Genomic DNA, 18,761 nt, shown 5'->3' on the forward strand with positions numbered 1-18,761 from the left:
TCACAAAAATATAAATATCTCAAAATATAGGATTCCCTTACTGCTCTGTTTCTTTTACATCAAAATAGACTCATTAAGCTTTAATTTCATATCTCATTCAGCCTCTAATTAAATTCCTACTATTTTTGGTGATTTTTCAAATTCACGTCATTGCGATTGTCCAAACAGTTTTATTATCAATTTTGATCTTTCACACTTTGGTTGCATTCTTTGCTTATCCTTAACAATTTTTCCAACTTCCGGTCAGATATCGAGCTTATTACTCATACGTTACACATGTGTATTCTAATACTTATTTTCATTCTTTCAATAGTCGATTATGATTCAAAATCAGCTACAATATATAAAATATGCTGAAATATAAAAACGTAAATAAAGATAATGTATTATTTACATACAAACTTACCTCGGTGTAAAATATGGAAATTTTGCAATTTAGTCCCAAATCTTTTCCTTTCCCCGTTCGAGATCGATTCCACGCCTTTCTTGATCTATAACAACACATTTAGCTCATTTAACACTCATACTATCTATTTCAATCCAAAAATCACATTATGGAGAAATTACGTTTTTGCCCCCTAACTTTTACAAAATTATGATTTTGCCCCTAGACTCAGAAATTTAATTTCAGCCCTTATTCTTATGTTTTATGACATGCTGAACATTTTTCTCTTCTATGACAACATCAAATTCTCAGTCTAACATGTACTTATGAACATTAGGTATTTTTACCGATTATGCTGTTTTGCTCGTTTTCGCTAAAAATCGCTTAGAAAATATCGTTATCCTAACTTCAAACATTCATATTCTACCATAAAAAATCAAAATACATGCATATAATTCATGGATAAATTTTTAAACATAAACCCTAACTCGAAATAATGGTAGAAATAGGTAGACCGAGCTACGAGGATTTCAAAAATGTAAAGAACATTAAAAACGGGGCTTGAATGCACTTACTATTGAGCTTGAAAGCTTGGAAAAAAACCCTATCTATGGTGTTTATGAGATTTTCGGCCAAGCCTGGTGAAGATGATACCAATTTTGGTTTTGTTTTCCCATTTTATTATTTTATTTACCAAATGACTAAATTGCCCTTCATTAAAAAACTATGGTGTTTTATCTTCCATTAGGTATTTTTGTTCAAACTAGTATAATGGTCTAATTGCTATCCAAGGACCTCTACTTAAAACCCCTATTTCAATCAAGTACTTTATGAACTAGAACACACATTTTTCACCTATTTCAATTTAGTCCTAAACATAAAATTAAATACCCAGTCATAAAATTTTCAACCTCGGATTCGTGGTTTCGAAACCACTGTTCCGTTTTGGCCCTAAATCGGGCTGTTACATGTTTTGGCCATGTGTCCCCTGCACCTTAAAAATGAGAAACATAATGCTCAGAATTTAGCACACGGGCAGAGACACGGGCGTGTGTCTCAGCCATATGGATGGCACGACCTCGAACATGGGCATGTGCCTTGGCCGTGTGAAGTCTGCACCTATTTTATTGAAAATTTATTTTCTACATGGCCTAGCACACGAGCGTGTGACTTAGCCGTGTGATTTCAATTTATTTATGGGTTACAAATCAGAGAGTTACACGGGGTCAGGACACGGGCGTGTGTAACCACACGGCTGCCTACACGGGCGTGTCCCAAATCCACACGAGCGTGTGGCCCCTGTATAATGGAGAATTTTTCTAAGTTTTCTAAAAGTTTCTAAAGTTCTCGGTTCAGTCCCGAACCACTTCCAATGCATGTTTTGGGCCTCGTAGGCTCGTGTTAGGGACATTACAATTGAGTGTGAATAATTTTAATTTGAATGGAAATTTATGACTCGGAATGTACATTTATTTGTGTTATATGTCCGGTAATGCCTTGAACCCTATTCCAATGTTGAATACAGATGAAAGGTGTTACACAGAGATTCTTCGACCTCGAGTCGATGAGACACTAGGTGTCAATTTATTACTTCAGATATATTCGATGAGGCATTTGGTGCCAATTTACTTTGGTTTAGCCAATGAGACACTGGGTGTCAACTTATTACTTCGAATTATCCGATGAGACACTGGGTGCCAAACTGGTGTGTTTTGGTTGCATTTGTATATCCGTCCGAGTTTAGTCGTGTTAATAGGGGTAATTAAATGAAATGATACTATGATTGGTATTGGGAAACATTGAATGTGAAATGAAAATGTAATACCCCTAAACTCGGCCTAGATGTTAGGGCCGAATCTGGCGGCATCACATGAGAGTACCCTTTTTAAGAAGAAACCTTTCAAGTGAAAAATCGTTCAGTTTATTATCTTTACTTAAGTCGGGAAATCTCTATTCCAATTATTACATGAAAACATTTCATTAACGTGGAATCTAAAGCATCATTAATTCATAAATCAATAATTTAACAATTTAAAATCCAAAAATAAACCCAAGAATAGTTCGAGTCCAAAAACATATTAATCCCAAAACATATATTCATTTAAAGCAAATAAAATAAAGTGTTACTCAAAAATCCGTAAATGTCTACCAGTGGTCACCATCGAGCCCTCTGTCACACTGATCCATCTACTGCTGAGGATTACCTGACAAACAAAATAACAAAGGGGTGAGTTTTCGTAAACTCAGTGTGTACATCTCCACAACAGCATCATACAAACAGATAACAGAATACAGATATTTCGGCCTTAGCCATACAGATATCACATGCATGACAGATCAGATATCAGAAAACATGCCCACCAACCCGGCACACCATTTCCGTCCAACCCAACACACCATGTGGGGATAGAATCAACCCACCCAACCCTACACACCAAGTATGAGGATCTAATCAACCCATCCAACCCTACACACCAACTAGTACCGTAAAATAGTACATAGCAGATATATATGTATATACGGCATCACTGCCAGATAACAGGCTAAACGCCTCTTAGACTTCCTTCTCTTTACAACAATCCCAACCCAATGCAATGCATCATAAATATCATGGCATGCTATTATGCAGATAGCAGATCAAATCAACATCATGTCAGAGCAGATATACAAAATCAGGCAGATACACATGCTTATATTAACGTACTTTTCAGTAACCAATCAGAGTATGGGGACTAAGTAACGCTTACTGCCCCTACAGTCAGGTCACAATCGACTCAGGCGACCTGTGCAACATTATAGAACATTTCAACAAAATTGGGTTCACACGCCCGTATGGCCCACAGAGCCCAAATTGGCTTTGTCCGTGTAGACCACATGGCCTAGCCCAGAATACCACACACCAATGTAGTTCACTCGTGTGACACACACGCCCATGTGGCCTACACTACCCTAATGGTCGAGCCCGTGCCTTGCACACGGCCTCGTTAGCTCACACGCCTATGTTCGTCGCGCCCGTATGGTGCGCACACGGCCTGAGTCGTTAATGACATGCCTGTGTCTCGTGATGCAGGCTACCACACGGGTAACCCACACGCTCGTGTGGCGTCGATAGGCCACTTTTCAACTTTCGTCGAAACTCTTTTTCTGCGCAATCGGAGTACACACCTAGTTTGTTTCCACTGCTAATCCAACCACGATCACTCTAAAGCCTAAAACCGATCATAGCGAACCCAAAATCAATCTCTTAAGTCAGATTATTAAGAATAGGTAAATCCCAAAATGAGAGATCTACTTACCTTCAACGAAAAACGGTGATTCTTCGCTGTTAAGAACCCGGATTAGTGACCCACAGAACCTTGAATATCCTTTAATCAGCAAACAAAAACCCTCTTAAACGATCTCTAAAGAATATCATGCAATTTAATTAAGCGATACTTATCGAATCGACAGAACCGCTAGCAACACACCACAACTAATCGAAGGAGCAGAAAAATGGAAAAGAAGGGAAAAGAAGAAAAGAATTCCAGCAGCTAGGGTTTGGAAGAAGAAGAACGGCAGAGAGAAATATTTTTCCAAAAAAAAAAGAAATAAGAAAACCCATCATTTTCCCCAAACCCTCAACTCAGAATTTTAATAAAACCCACACTAAACTAAAACTTGCAGCAAAATAATAATCCCATCGCTACTGCAAGGAATCGAACTCTAGACCTCCAACACACCAACACACATCTTAATCACTAGACCAGCAGGCCTATTCTATTAGGTTTTTACCATCAATTCCTCATAAGCCCACTGACCTAAAGTCAGGCTTTCCTCACATAAAAATTAAAATTTAGCCCAAGTTAAAACTCGAGCTTGGGACCTTCCAAACACACCCCAAAGCACATAACCTCTTAAACCACATATATTTATGCCAAAAAGAATCAAAACAACAGTTTCGATATTTCCATGCTCAACAATCACAAATGCCAAATTTACAGAAATTTGGGGCATTATAGAAAATAAGACACATGGATCGTGTATCATATTGTGAAAAGCTATTGAGATAGCAAATGATGAGAATTGAACATGTTATAAATGATTCATTTATGAATTGATTAATTCATTGGCTATTGTTATTGTATGATTAAATGAGTATGTTGTGTTAAATTTTTTTTAAAAATATTCAGATTATAAAAATACCATTGAGTTTATACTCAGCATACGGTTTTGTTTTCCCTGCGCATGTTAGGAACTTAAGTGTGATCACCGACTCAACATCCACCAACGATCCCAATCTCAAACGTGGTGAAATATGTCTCTTTTATGTCGGCATGTACCTAGGGTGTCTAAATGTTAATTATTTTGTAGATTGACTGTAAATAAGATTATAAGTTAATTTTGGTTAGTTATATTTATATGAGTATGAGTTATGTTAAGACTATAATATGGTATGTTTAGATTAATGTCTAAATGAATATGGTATAGGTAAATTTGGATTGAAATTGGTATGTTTATAAATTGATTTAAAAAAATGTTTAAATTATTAGGTTTTGATGATAAGATTGTGGTACCTATAAGGGTATATTGGTTAGACACTTAGGATGATTGTTTTGATATGTTTTGAATGTGTTTGATCATGTTTCAAACTAGTTAAATGAATTATTTTTGAGTTGCTTATGTAACACCCCTAACAAGTAACCGTCGCCAGAATAGGTTAAGAGGTATTACCGGACTTGTAACTCAATTCAGAACAATCATTTATCCAAAACATCATAATTCAGTCAATATCATTCATTCACATTCAACATGTACTTAAATCAAGCATACAAAGCTTAAATCATGCATTCGAGACTAAATCGAGAACATATAAAAATTTTAGGAACTTAAAAAAATTTCAACTTTTCAAGTGTCACACGCTCGTGTGAACAAGCCATGTGCCTCTCACGGTTGCCAGACACACCCGTGTCACAGGCCGTGGGAAAACAGGGCATACATACTGACTTGCACCACACGGCTGAGGACACGTCCATTTGCCAGGTCGTGGGAAAATTAGGGAGGTTACTGGCTTGGGTCACACGGCAAGCCACACGCCGATGTACCAGCCCGTGTACGACACACGGCCAGTAGACATGTCCGTGTGTCTAGGCCATGTCAAACCTGTAGGGTATACTGACTTTAATTCGAAAGGGTACCCCAGGGGACACATGGCCGTGCAGCGTGACCGTGTGTCGTACACGGCTGAGACATACGCCCGTATCTTTACCCGTGTGGACAAAAATAGGCCATTCGTAAAGCCATTTTTCCACCCTAAACTACAAACATTCACAAGCATAAATAACCACATTTTTATAACTCAATAAGTAGCCAAGATAACCATTTCAATACACATTATTAGCCATATAAAAACCTAACAATTACATGCCCAAATATTTATTTAACATCATGCATAATCCATTCATTTAACAACTACACATCAAAACTTCACTTGCATAATTTCATTCCATCATTACCTTGCCAAAGCATACCATAATAGAACACTTAATTCAAGCAAAACATAGTACCCAAAATAAGCCAAATCACATGGCTTAACACATATACAAAATATACCAAAACTATGATATCAAGTAACATAGCTAACATCTTTTAAACTAGCCTATACATGCCATATTTACAAATATCCACAAGTTCAAAAATACCAATCGAAATTTGGATAGTGTGATGTGCAACTCCGATTGTCTGAAACGAGCGAGCTATCAAGCCTCTATAAAACATGGAAAAAGAAACAGAGTAAGCTTTATAGTTTAGTAAGCCCGTATAATGCAAAATTAAACTTACCATTTATACATAATCAAAGCAACATTAAAAATGCCAACAATTTAATTAACCAACACCTAATCACCAATATCCATCACATGTTAGTCATTTGGAAAATACATAAAACCATCCATTAATATAATATTTTGCATCATTCCAAAATTCACATGTCATATTTATAACATTAGTAACATTTATAATCTGAAATTTTATCCATATAAACATTATTTAGGCCCTTTGAATCTATTATAACTTCAAAGGATACTCAAGTGAACAATGTCAGTAATCCGTCAATTCATTATCATATATGCTTTTTCGAACTATGATCAGTAAGCTCCTCCTGAGCTGATTAATAATAAGCTCTAATGAGCTGGAACGGTAAGCTCTATCGAGCTGAACAGTAAGCTATATTGAGCTGAACAGTAAGCTCATACGAGCTGAAACAATAAGCTCCAATGAGCTAAAAATAGTAAGTTCTTACGAGCTGATATATCGGTAAGCTCATACGAGCTGTGGTGAGTCTGCAACAAATGCAAGAGCTTGACCAAAACAGTAATCCCAGTATCACATCACTCGTATCCAATGAATCTATACAGTTTAAACGGGGCCCAGTAACAAATACATTATATCAATAAGGCATCTATACTTCAAATATTTCCATTATACACATTCATTTCAATAATTACAAGTATATAAAAGTTCGATTCTAATTATACGAACTTACCTCGTAACCTCAGATAAAACTATCAGCTATTCGTCCACTTTTCGTTTTCCCCAATCTAGTTTCAGTATTTGCTTATCTTGATCTATATGATATCAAATTAACTCATTCAAACTTTTTCATTCAATTCAATTTAGCCTAAAACATTTATTTTGGATAAATTACAAATTTACCCCTAGACTTTTGACTACTGTACAATTTAGTCCTTAACACATAAAATTGCAAATTCATGCAATTTAATACCAACCCATGTCTAGCCGAATTTATTAAATACTACTAGCAGCCCATATATTTCATTATTTCACACTTTTAACTACCACAATTTACATTTTCACAATCTAATCCCTATTTGACATTTTTGTCAAAAATTACTTTATAAAACTTGTAAAACTATCATCAAGCTTCCATAATCTATCATTAAACATAAAAGAACTCAAGTATTCAACAATTACATCATTCAAAATCTATAACAATTTCAAAAATGAAGTTACGGGCTAGCTAGATTAAGCTGCAACGAGCTCAAAAGCATAGAAATCATTAAAAACCGAGTCAAAACCATACCTTAATTGACAAAGGAAGATTGGCCGAATGTCTAGCCCTAAAAATGACTGTTTTTCTTTCTAAATTTTTGGCAAGAAGATGAATGGAAAGAAAATTTTGGTTTTTGTTTTATTGATTTTAACTTTAATTACCAATTTACTAATTTAACCTTTAAAAATATTTAAAACAACACCATTTGCCATGCTATCATCATCCACTAACCATAATTGGCCTAATTATCACTTAAGGACCTTTACTATAAAGTTCCATAGCTATTTGAAACTTTTAGCTAATAGAACACAAGTTTTACGCTTTACGCGATTTAGTCCTTTTTATCGAATTAAGCATTTAAACAGTAAAATTCTTTAACGAAACTTTCACATAATAATTCTATCATGTTGTAAACCTTATTAAAATAAAAAAATAAATATTTTGACTTCGGATTTATTATCCCGAAATCACTGTTCCGATTTGACCTAAAAATGGGCTATTACAGCTTATTGTCTAAGCTTGCAGAGAATGGTAAACTTATTTTTAAAGGTACATTTTGAGTCCACACGACCAGACACATGGACGTGTGCCTAGACTATGTGAGACACACGGCCTAACCACATGGGCGTGTGAACCCTACAGCTTTGAAAATTTTTATTATTTTTCGAAAAATTCTCTAAGTTTCTGAATTAGTCCCGACTTATTTCTAACATGTAATTTGGGCCTCGAGAGCTCAAATAAAGGACAATATGTATGAGTTTGATTGGTTTTGACTTGAATATTATATGATATGAAATGCATTAAAATTATATGTTTGTTTGATCGGTAATGCTCTAAAACCCTATTCCGATGACGGATGTAGGTTAAGGGTATTACATTGTGAGCACATTTTCCACCTAGTCCTGAGCTGAGACATGGCCAATGACCAATTTACCAGCTGGTACATCCTCTAATGACTAATTTGCCAGCTGGTACATTCTCTCGAACGAAAAATAAATCAAGTTTCACATGCTTAAACTTATAATGAAGAATTAGATTGGCTAATACTGCAACAACATCTAAGTTATCACACCATATAGTTGCCTTGCTTACAGCCTGAACATGTAATTCAACTAACAAAGATTCTAGCCAGATGATTTCAGCAGTGGCAAGTGCTAGACTCCTGTATTCTACTTTTGTAGTGGACCGAGACACCAATTGTTGTTTTTTTTATCCCCAAGAAACAAGATTGCCTTCTAGGAAAATACAAAGCCTATTATTGAGCACTTATCATCTAGATCAGTGCCTCAATTGGCATTTGAGTAGCCTACAAGAGACAGGTGAGAGGATGTAGTAAGAAATATGCCATAGTCTAAGGTGGCCTACAAGTACCTTAGAATCCGTTTGGCAGCATCGAAATGTTGATCAAGAGGCTTGTGCATGAACTGACACATCCTATTGACAACATTGTCTAACAGTTTTGCAAATTGGTGCACAAACTAACTAAATCAAGCTCTCAGAACCTCAAAAACATATAATTTATAAGAAAAGGACTTGTATACTTACCAAACTGTTGGCCGAAAGTTTGAATGTTGTAAAACTCAATTTCCTTCCTTTTTAAACTGTAGAGAAGAAGATGATGAGAAAATGGTTTTCATTTTCATTTTTTTTGGTGAATGGTTTTCATTTTCTTTTGATTTTTTCCTTTTATACCTAAGTTAAAATTAATAAGTCTTAATTAATTAAACTAAACCTTAATTAAATTAATAATAAGCTTAATTAACATAAATTTAGTGGAATTATACATCATCCTCCACCAATCAACAATATTAAATGGTCTAATAGCAGTTAATTTTTACCATTGTTACAATTTAATCCTTGTACCTTAATTACCTATTTGATTGAAAAAAATTAAAGGACCAATCGTGAATTAAAATTATACTAACCTCGTAAAAATTAAATAATAATATTTACGGACTCACTCGTAAAAAATGAGGTCTCAAGACAACCATTTTCGATACTAATGAAAAACGGACTGTTATAGTTAGAATATGAAGAACATGTTTAGGGTATAAAAGTCTATTACCAATGACAATAAAGAAAGATCCTACATGTGAGATAGAAACAAAAGTACCATTTCCCATCAAAAGTTTGCTCGTACCTGTGTATTCAGTAGCATGATTGAGATTTGAAACATCATTAGTGATGTGGTTTGTGGCTCCTGAACCTGAATACTATATCTAATCAGCATTGTTGTTTGAGGATGCTGCAAAATGACACCCTAGTTGACCAAGGCTTGCTTGAGGAAAACTGCTTGGAGATTGCCACCACTAAGTCGATGGACCAAGAGCTCTACTACATTATTAATGCATGCCGCAACTTTGTGAAGAATGTGTTGACTGTCTTTAATCAGTAAACTAATGAAAATTCACAGACATTATTTGGCTCTTATCAGAAACACCTGGAAAGTTCTCATCAAATTTTTAATAACACTTCTACACAATGTGGCCAATTTTACCACGTAATTGGCTTTGAAATCAATTGTGTAGAAATCATCTCCCACGACCTCTGCCCCGATGAAACCCTCTACCATGCTAAAAACCACCTCTAAATTGTTGCTTATGCCATTGATTATAGGTCTTGGTATAGCCATTCGAACTAGAGTTCTTGGACTGATTTGTACCCTTACTATTCTACTGACTAGCTAGATTAGCTTGCATAGGCATATTGGACAAACTTTAGCTGCCTTTCTTCACAATCAAGAAGCATTTCAGCAAGAAGGTCAAGGGAAACACAAGTAGCTGAGGCCACCACCCAGACAGATTCATATTCTACGGAAAGCCCTGCAAGAATAATGCTAACTTACTCCTGCTAAAAAATCAGGCTACTTGCTGCAATTAGTGTGTCACAAATCCCTTTGATCTTGGCCAGATACTCATTAACAATTAACTAACCCTTCTTTTGAGAATACAAGACATTCCTTAAACTTGAAATCTTGACAGTAGACTTTGTAGCAAACTTCCTTTCTATAGTTGCCCACACATCAAAATTAGTATGAGCATTAGTAAGATAAATCAAGACTTCATCACACACTGTATACAACAACCAAGATGCTAGCAACTTATCCTGTTGTTTATGTAGTACATACTTAGGATTCTCAACTAACTTCCCATCTTTATCCACTACAAACTGAGATGGGACACTAACAGTTCCTAAAACAAAACCTTGCACACCATACCCTTCAAGAATCAACATGATTTGATGCCTCCATAAAAGAAAGTTATTCTTACCAAGTTTGACAGTATAATGCTTAGAAAATTGTTGAACTTTCTAACCAATAATAGAAGCAACTGAACTGGGCTCCAAACATGGTGAATTTATCTGCTTACCACCATTTGAGAAGTGATTCTAACTGCCTTCTTTTCCTGAAACTACTTTTGGTGCCATGATGAATCAACCACCTCATGAACAAACTTTCACCTACTTCAATAAGAAAAATCGTGGCTCTGATAACATGCCGAGATTGACCAAGAACGGCAATAAGAAGAGATAAACTAATAGAAACAAGAAGATCTTGTTTTGTTGAATGATTCTTAACATTCATAAGAACTAAGTATTTGCTATTTATAGAAGAGCAGCTAGCAAGTTAGTTGATTCAATAGTCAAATAACAAAATTACCTAACTGAACTAATCATTAACAGCTGACTTCTTAACAAACTAACTGCCAATTACCTAACTGCAATTCCTAGCTTATTCCTTAACACTTTATACTTTTTAATAAATAATTTTTTTACATAATTGTTTTTACTCACATCGTGCTATGCAATAATACGAGAAAAATGCTTATTTATTTTATATGTATTACAATAATTAGACATAAATAAAAAAAATAGTTAAACAAATTTGAACTTGAAATTGAAACTAGAGAGAGGAGTAAAATTCCTTGTGAAAAATAAGACATATTCAAAAAATATGTGAAAAAATTTCCTTTTCTTTTCCCAAAATAAGTCACTTGAGTGGCTAAAAATTACCAATTAAAAATTGTTTCATATACTAAAACATGATGAATAAGCAATAGTCGTACCAAATGTAACATAGATACAATAAATCCATAAATCATATGAATATGCCATCTATGCTTACATTAAGCCATTGATATCACAAACTAAATTGTATTTAATTTTACAAATTAATAAATATTAATACAAGTGATTTTATCTTTTTGATATTTTTAAGTAAAATAATTTTATAAATAATATTTCAACTTTAGTATTCCCCCCCCCCAAAAAAAAAAACCCACATATTATGCGGCCGATGGATTGCGATAAGCTTTGTAAAGTTTGGTAGAGAAAGGAAAGTAAACAGGTGTTTCGACTTGGTTTCTCTAAATTCGTCTCTTCATATATTTTATAATTTGTTTACTAGAATTTCAACGTTTCTTCTCCTTACCCAACCATAGAGGGCAAGTGGAGAGGTAGCGACTAGAATTTCAATACCCCATGCGGAAAAAGCAACCTCATCTGTCATTTTCTTACTTGTCCTGGTGTTGATAAAACTATTATTGCAATTATTAGAGAGATGATAAAGTTTCTTCAAATAATTTAAAAGGTGGCTTATGCCATCTCCTCTCCTTTATAGCAAAACTAGTTAAAATGGTAACATAAACAATTATAGACAGATTCTTATACATCAAACGTTTTCCACCAAACTTACAAAGATTGTTAGCCATAGATCAATCCCAAGGTACGGGTGACAAAGCCGAGAGTATCTTCCCAATCACTTTCTGTTCTAATATTTTACTCCATGCGTCGTTGTAATATTCCTCATTGCTCACACAATCCACCATCATCTCATTTTTGTCCACAATAGACCATGACACTCTACTGGTGCCCCCTCCTGATTTTTCTTTCCTTTTGGTTGAATCTTCAACCTCTATGCCTCGCTTATCCGCTGCCACCTTATCTTCAACCTTGATATATTGATCCTTCGCTTCTAACGTTATTTTTTTAAATTTTCTTAAAAATTCATCGGCCTCCTCTTCAAGTTCGAGTGAATAATCGACCTTCTCATCAAGTTTGGGTGGTGGAGGAGGAGGAGGAATTTCATGACCCATGAGCATTATAATAACAATGACAAGATTGAGGAAAAAGAAAGCCATGAATTTGCTATTGCTAAGGCTCAAGTCTATGGATTTTACACGTCCTCTTGCACTATTATATATAAACCCAGCCATACGGAACACAGAATCACAGATAAAAGAGGTATGGTCTTGAGGACATGTAATGTCACCCTGAAACTCTCCATTTATGCCATTAAATTTAACTTGCTCTACGAAATGGATCATCAAATTAACGCCTGATCTTAATCGGTTGAAACACAACAAAAGGTTTGTGATGCAGAAGAAACAAATTCCCCAATATCTCGACACAAGACGCCGCCAAGGCCGAGTTTTCCCATCTTGTGTATAGTACCATTCTAGTTCCTTCAACCTCTTGGAAAGATAGGAATGTTGGACGTCAAGATCTAGAATATTTATCCAAAGCATATGGAAAGATTGTACCACTTTTTGGTCATTGTGGGAAAATCTTGAGATGATGCCATTTGAACATAGCAACTCTGCATCAGAAGGATGTCTAATGAGCTTACTCATGAAAGAGACATAAGCAGTAAAGTCTTTGGAGCTTGTCTCAGAACAATGCTCTAAGGCCACGCAGTTATTAAGGATGGCGATAAAGATGTCATTAATGGTTACAGATGGGATTTCAAGCCCTCCGTTGTTGAAATTGATATTTGTGAACCTAGCAGCGGTTGTTGACCTCAACTGTATACCTGATGCTTGGAGTTCCATTACATTCTTTGTTAAGTAAAATGGAGGCTGCTGTTCAAGTTGATCTCTCATTGTATCAGCTTGGTTTCTCGTATTGATTTTCTTCAAAAATGAGTAAACAAAATTTGGGGCGACCATTTGGGATGGATTTGATGGGCGGATAGAGTGGAGAAGCAAGTCAAGTAAATGGTGGGGTTTCAAAGGGCAGGCGATATCCATGGATAGAGGGAAAGCTAGATCGAAAAATTTCAAGGCCATAGTGCATAGAGAAAGTGTTGGTGTCCCTTCTTGGCTCTCCAATGACTCAAACAGCATTTCCAAAACAAAAAAGGGAATTTGGTTGTCTAGAATGAGCAGGTCTTGAACCAAAATGGGGAGTTGCCATGGTTCAACGGGGAAAACCCAAGGTTGTTGTTCAGAGACTCCAAAATGGTGCAGAACCTCCATTATGAAGCAACCATCAAGTAACATCATTTCAACGAATTGGGGACTGGACATTGAGAAATCGTGGGAGTAGCATGTTCTGGAATGCCACTCAAGACTCATCATTTGCTGCACATAAAAGCGCAAATCTTTGCCCGTCCGAGATATAAACCTGTCAAGGAAAGAGTACTTGTATTTGTCAAGTGGGAGGTTTCGGTTTGTGTAATGATAAGGGCCAATTGAAGCCAACTGAGGCTCCTGGAATTGCAGGCCAGGAAAAGGAGTTTTAAAGATGCAAGGAGAGACAGAAGAGCTGGTACTATAACAGAAATCTCTATCATCATCAGTTACATCTTTCTCCTTAGATTCCAGCTTTCGATTTGTGTCCCTGTTTGTCTCCATGGAAGCTTCTGAACCAATCCGAGTAGTCAACTGCCTTCTTTTTTTTAGGTTTTCTGTCGTAGCCTGCCAACAGCTTTGCCCTTTCATTTCCTTATTTCTAATCTAACGCAGACAGATAATTGACTTTCAAACTCAGTAAATTTTTTAAAAACCATATGAACTGGTTTCAACTTTGGTAGTACTGTACATGTTTGATGATGAACAGATAAACGGTGATAATTACCTGGATTTTAGCGTAAGGTTCCTTGTAAGAGTTGTCAACGGCTCCTGGTAATCCACCTTTTTCCTTCACTCTGATATGCTTCATCAATCTTTGCCGAGCCTTCATCACTTTGAAGGTTAATCCACCTCTTTCCTTCACTGTGATAGGCTTCATCGATCTTTCCAGAGACTTCTTCACTTTGAAGGTTGCAGATCTGAGTTTGTTTTTTTCGCTTTTGTCGACTATTATAACTAGAGGAAATCGGGCTTTTTATAAAAATAACTTCAAAAAAATAATTAATTATTTAAATTATTTATTTTTTTATAAAATTCGAAAATAACTTAAAATTTACTATAAAAGTTAGTGAAGCTAAATTGTTTGACAACACCAATATCTCTCCTCAGCAATTTACATTAAAAAAATAATTTTTTTTATTTTTTATTTTTCTTTTTAAGTTTTTTATTTATTTACTTTTTAATTTTTTATTTGTCCTTTATTTATTTTATTTATTTGTTTATTATTGGTCTTATAAAATTTGAAATTTATATTTTAAATGTTTTATAATATTTTTAAAAAAATTTAAATTCTTTAAATTTTTTTAAAATTTAAATATTATTTTTTAAATTTTAAATATATTTTTAAATAATATAAAACATTTTAAAATATATTATTTTTAAATATATGACTTCTCAAATTTTTTTATTTATTTTATAATATTTTAAATATATATTTATTTAATTTTAAATATAATTTTTTAAATTATTTTTAAAGATGTTCAAACTTTTTTTAAAATTCTATTTAAAATTTTTAAAAATAATATTTTATTTAAAAAAGTAAAAATTAAATTGATTGGAAAAAAATAAAAAAAATTCTTAAAAAAAGATTTATTTGTTAAAAAAATTATGGCTTTTTTCTAAAATATATATATTAAAAAATTAAAAATTATATTAAAAAATTAAAAATATATATTATAATTGGTTAATCATGTCAATGACATTAATGATGTGACCAGTAATTAGTTTAATTATTATTTTTTTTAAAAAAGATAAAGGTCTTATTTAAGAAGGTGTGGTTTGCCCTCTCTTCAAATATATGTAGAAGGAAGGAAGAAAATAGAAAAAAAAAAGTAAGTTATTTATAGTTTTTTTTTGTATATTTATATTTTATAGTTATTGTAATATAATAATTAATTATATTTAATTTATGTATTTTTTAAAATTATGCAGATATTAAAATATTTTCTTGAACAAATATGGATTACATTTCATCGAGTATCAACGAAACATTAAAATTAATTATAAATTAAATAAAAATTGTTTTAATTTCTCATTTTTTCTTGCTAAGCGCTATTTTGCTTAACTTATTTTGATTGCATGAAATTGGCCTCTATTTGGTTGTTATTATCCCTTTTGATCTCTTTTTTGCGTGAAATTGATCTCTACGTGTTAGTTATAATTTTTTTAATTTATGACACATTCATAAATTTATATATTAATTTTTTTAATATGACGACCTTTCTACTTAATTTTGCATTGTTACTGTGATTGGTTCCATTTGTGTGGTACAAAAAAGTTATATTTGTCTTTAACGAGTGAATATATATTTTTTATAAAAGTTCTTGTATGTAAGATAAATTTTCAAGTTTGAATATGCCTAGTTTATATTATATGTAAAACTCTATATATTATTATAGATATCGATTCAAGAAAAATAAATCTTTTTTATTTTTATATTTACCCATACCACCTATGTTTTTTTAGGACATTATTATTTTTTTATGTACCTTTTGTAGTTATATGGTTGCCTTTAGTTTTAATGTTTTGCCTTTAGTTTTAATGTTTAACTATGATTAGGACATAATAATCATATTTGATTTCTACTTGTTATTATTAATATTTTATGACAAATCTTCATTCTATTATTAATACTTTATTACTTATTTAATTTAACTTAAATAAAAAATACTTAGAATGACTACGGTGGTATAATATAAGTGTGATGTGTTTGTTTTCTCAACATTTCAATTTTATTCTTCAATATATAATTTTATGTTTAAATTATATAGATAATTGATTTATCATATTTTTATAAAAATTTTACCATTCAGGATGGGTATCGGGTTTTGAGGTCGCAGTTTCATTTTCCCAAATACGATTCGGACGAGCGGATCATGCTATACTTAAAGTTGGCGGGATGTAGAGATGTTGCATTGATCTGAAGGTTTGACCTAAGGGTCAACTTTATATCCGCCTTGGTTGAGCGGTGGTGTACGGAGACCCACACCTTCATTATGCTGTGCGGGGAGTGCACTATCACATTGGAAGACGTCGCTATGCAACTTGGGTTACAAGTTGATGGTTCTGTGGTCACCGGTCGAAGCAAAGTGTTGGAACCTTCAATACTATGCCACAGATTGCTTAGACGGTCCCCTAATGATAGGGAACAAAATTTCACATGCTTGAAATTGGCATGGTTGAGAGTAAATTTTAAGGAGTTATCGAGCACTACCACTGAGCACGAGGTGATGTGTGTTGCTCAAGCCTATATTATGCAACTGATTGGGGGTACTTATACCGAACAACACATCTAATAGGGTCTACTTAAAGTAATTGCCTCTATTGGAGGATTTCTCTCATACCGGTAGTTACAGCTGGAATCGACAGTGTTGGCCATATTGTACCATGAGCTTTGTCGAGCAACAAAACATGGGGTTAGTAACATGATTGGTTTTCTAGGTCTACTACAGTCCTGAACTCTATACAGGATGCTGTTTGTAGCGGCTATTAGGCACCAACCATATTCGTGGTCACTTGTAAATAGGTAAAAACAAAATTATACTTAACATTTAACAACTCACAAGTGTGGATAATATGACGCCCTTCTAATTTTCATATTTGTCATTATTGAGTTATCTATATAAATACAGCCTGAACCCGCCAACCATACCCATCACCGGCTCTCCAACATTCCTTAACATATAATGTCGGTGTAGACTTGACAACCTTGTAATCAATCAAAAACTTCATGATGTACTGTTTGATGGCAAATACACAGTCCACCTTGTTCTCGAACAGTTGCCCAATGAACAACTTCTCCAACTGCATATTTGATGCCAATCTATGAACATGTATTATATCGGTGTACTCAAGGAACTCAGATGCATGCGCTGCATCTGGATCTACGTTCAACATGTCGCCCCCAGGTTTATTTCGTAAAACAATGCCACAACTTGGGTTACTAAATGAAAGGCTATGAACATCTTCAACCTTCTCCAGACCTTCATCATCGATATCGTCCGAAACCTTATCAAAATCGGGGTCACTAAAATCTTTAACGTTGTGATCAGAATCTTTACCATTATTGGTCATTTCTCTGACATCTACCTCTGTGCTTATTATCACCTCCGGATATATTTGTAGATGGGGACCAATGGTAGGTTGTTATACGAACTCCCACCATAATTTGGATTTTTGGGTATCTGCGATGTTCTTCTGCATTTTAACTGGTCTGTCCATCCGATATTAAGATCAAAGTCAAACTCGCGATGTTGACTTATTGGACTAATATTCTCAACAGGCTCTAAGTCTACTAACTCAGCAAATAACTCAATTGGTTGGGGGTTCTCACTCCCAGTTGACCACTATATTTCCATCATAGTTCCCAAGTCATTATCATCTAACAGTTGCATCTCACAAAATTTGAACAGATCTGTAGAAATTGAAAACTTGTAAAATAATCTAGACATCACCCTTCCACAACGGATAGTTATTTTCGCACTGATCTTCCTTTTTATTTCTGCCAGCTTCACATTTTTTTAATCGCAACCCTACTCTTTGTCGACCATGAAATACACAACCAACATCACCTTCTACAATTTCACCATAAAAAAAATGTATTGTATTGCCCCGAATTTTGGGCCTAGAAGTTTTGAGACTTGAGCATAGGGACAGTGAGGAGGTCGCACATATGTGTTTAGTCGTGCGATTTAGTGACAGAATGGGCCTGCTGGTCTGGTGGTGGTGTGAGTGTTGGTGAACCTCAAGGTCACAGGTTTAAGTTTTTGCAAGCGCATTTTAAGGTTTAATAGTTTTATTTTGGTAACTTATTTGTTTTAGATTTTATTTTATTTATTATTTTTATTTGATGGTTTTTATTTTATTTTATTTTTATTTTTATTTCTAGTTTATTTTTGGAAGTTACGTTTCCTTTCATTCTCTTATTTTTTCTTTACTTTTTGTTTTTTCAAAATAATTCTCCAAAACGGTTTGTCTGTGGGTTGAGGAATCTCACTCCTCTGTCGTCATCTCCAATCACTAAACAGGTGTGGGATTCAAACTTTAACTATACTGTTTTATTTTGTAAAGTTTACGTTTGGCTTTTCTTGAATATGTGATAACCCGAAGGTTTTTGGGTTTTTGATCGCTGCAAGTGAGGGAAATACGTCATACTACGTTGTATTCTTGTTGTGGTTAAGGTTGGGGATGATTTGAGTGG

General features: G+C 34.2%; 1 protein-coding gene across 4 annotated transcripts; it reads right to left on the reverse strand.

The window, feature by feature from the left end:
* Positions 1–5,840: 5,840 nt before the first annotated feature.
* LOC121229100 (UPF0481 protein At3g47200) lies at positions 5,841–14,521 on the reverse strand. Of its 4 annotated transcripts, none has more exons than XM_041112424.1 (4): positions 14,289–14,521; positions 9,574–14,128; positions 8,979–9,034; positions 5,841–6,128 (listed from the first exon to the last, which is right to left on the reverse strand). In XM_041112424.1, the coding sequence occupies exons 1-2, from the start codon at positions 14,439–14,441 to the stop codon at positions 12,146–12,148; spliced, it is 2,136 nt and encodes a 711-aa protein (XP_040968358.1). In that variant the 5' UTR covers positions 14,442–14,521; the 3' UTR covers positions 5,841–6,128; positions 8,979–9,034; positions 9,574–12,145. The 4 variants fall into 4 exon arrangements, with proteins under 4 accessions (XP_040968358.1, XP_040968301.1, XP_040968331.1 ...); XM_041112367.1 differs by having other exon boundaries at positions 9,574–14,167; XM_041112397.1 differs by lacking the exon at positions 8,979–9,034 and having other exon boundaries at positions 9,574–14,167.
* Positions 14,522–18,761: the final 4,240 nt, after the last annotated feature.

This window comes from Gossypium hirsutum, chromosome A01 (genome assembly GCF_007990345.1).
Source record: "Gossypium hirsutum isolate 1008001.06 chromosome A01, Gossypium_hirsutum_v2.1, whole genome shotgun sequence".
Taxonomy (NCBI): Eukaryota; Viridiplantae; Streptophyta; class Magnoliopsida; order Malvales; family Malvaceae; genus Gossypium; species Gossypium hirsutum.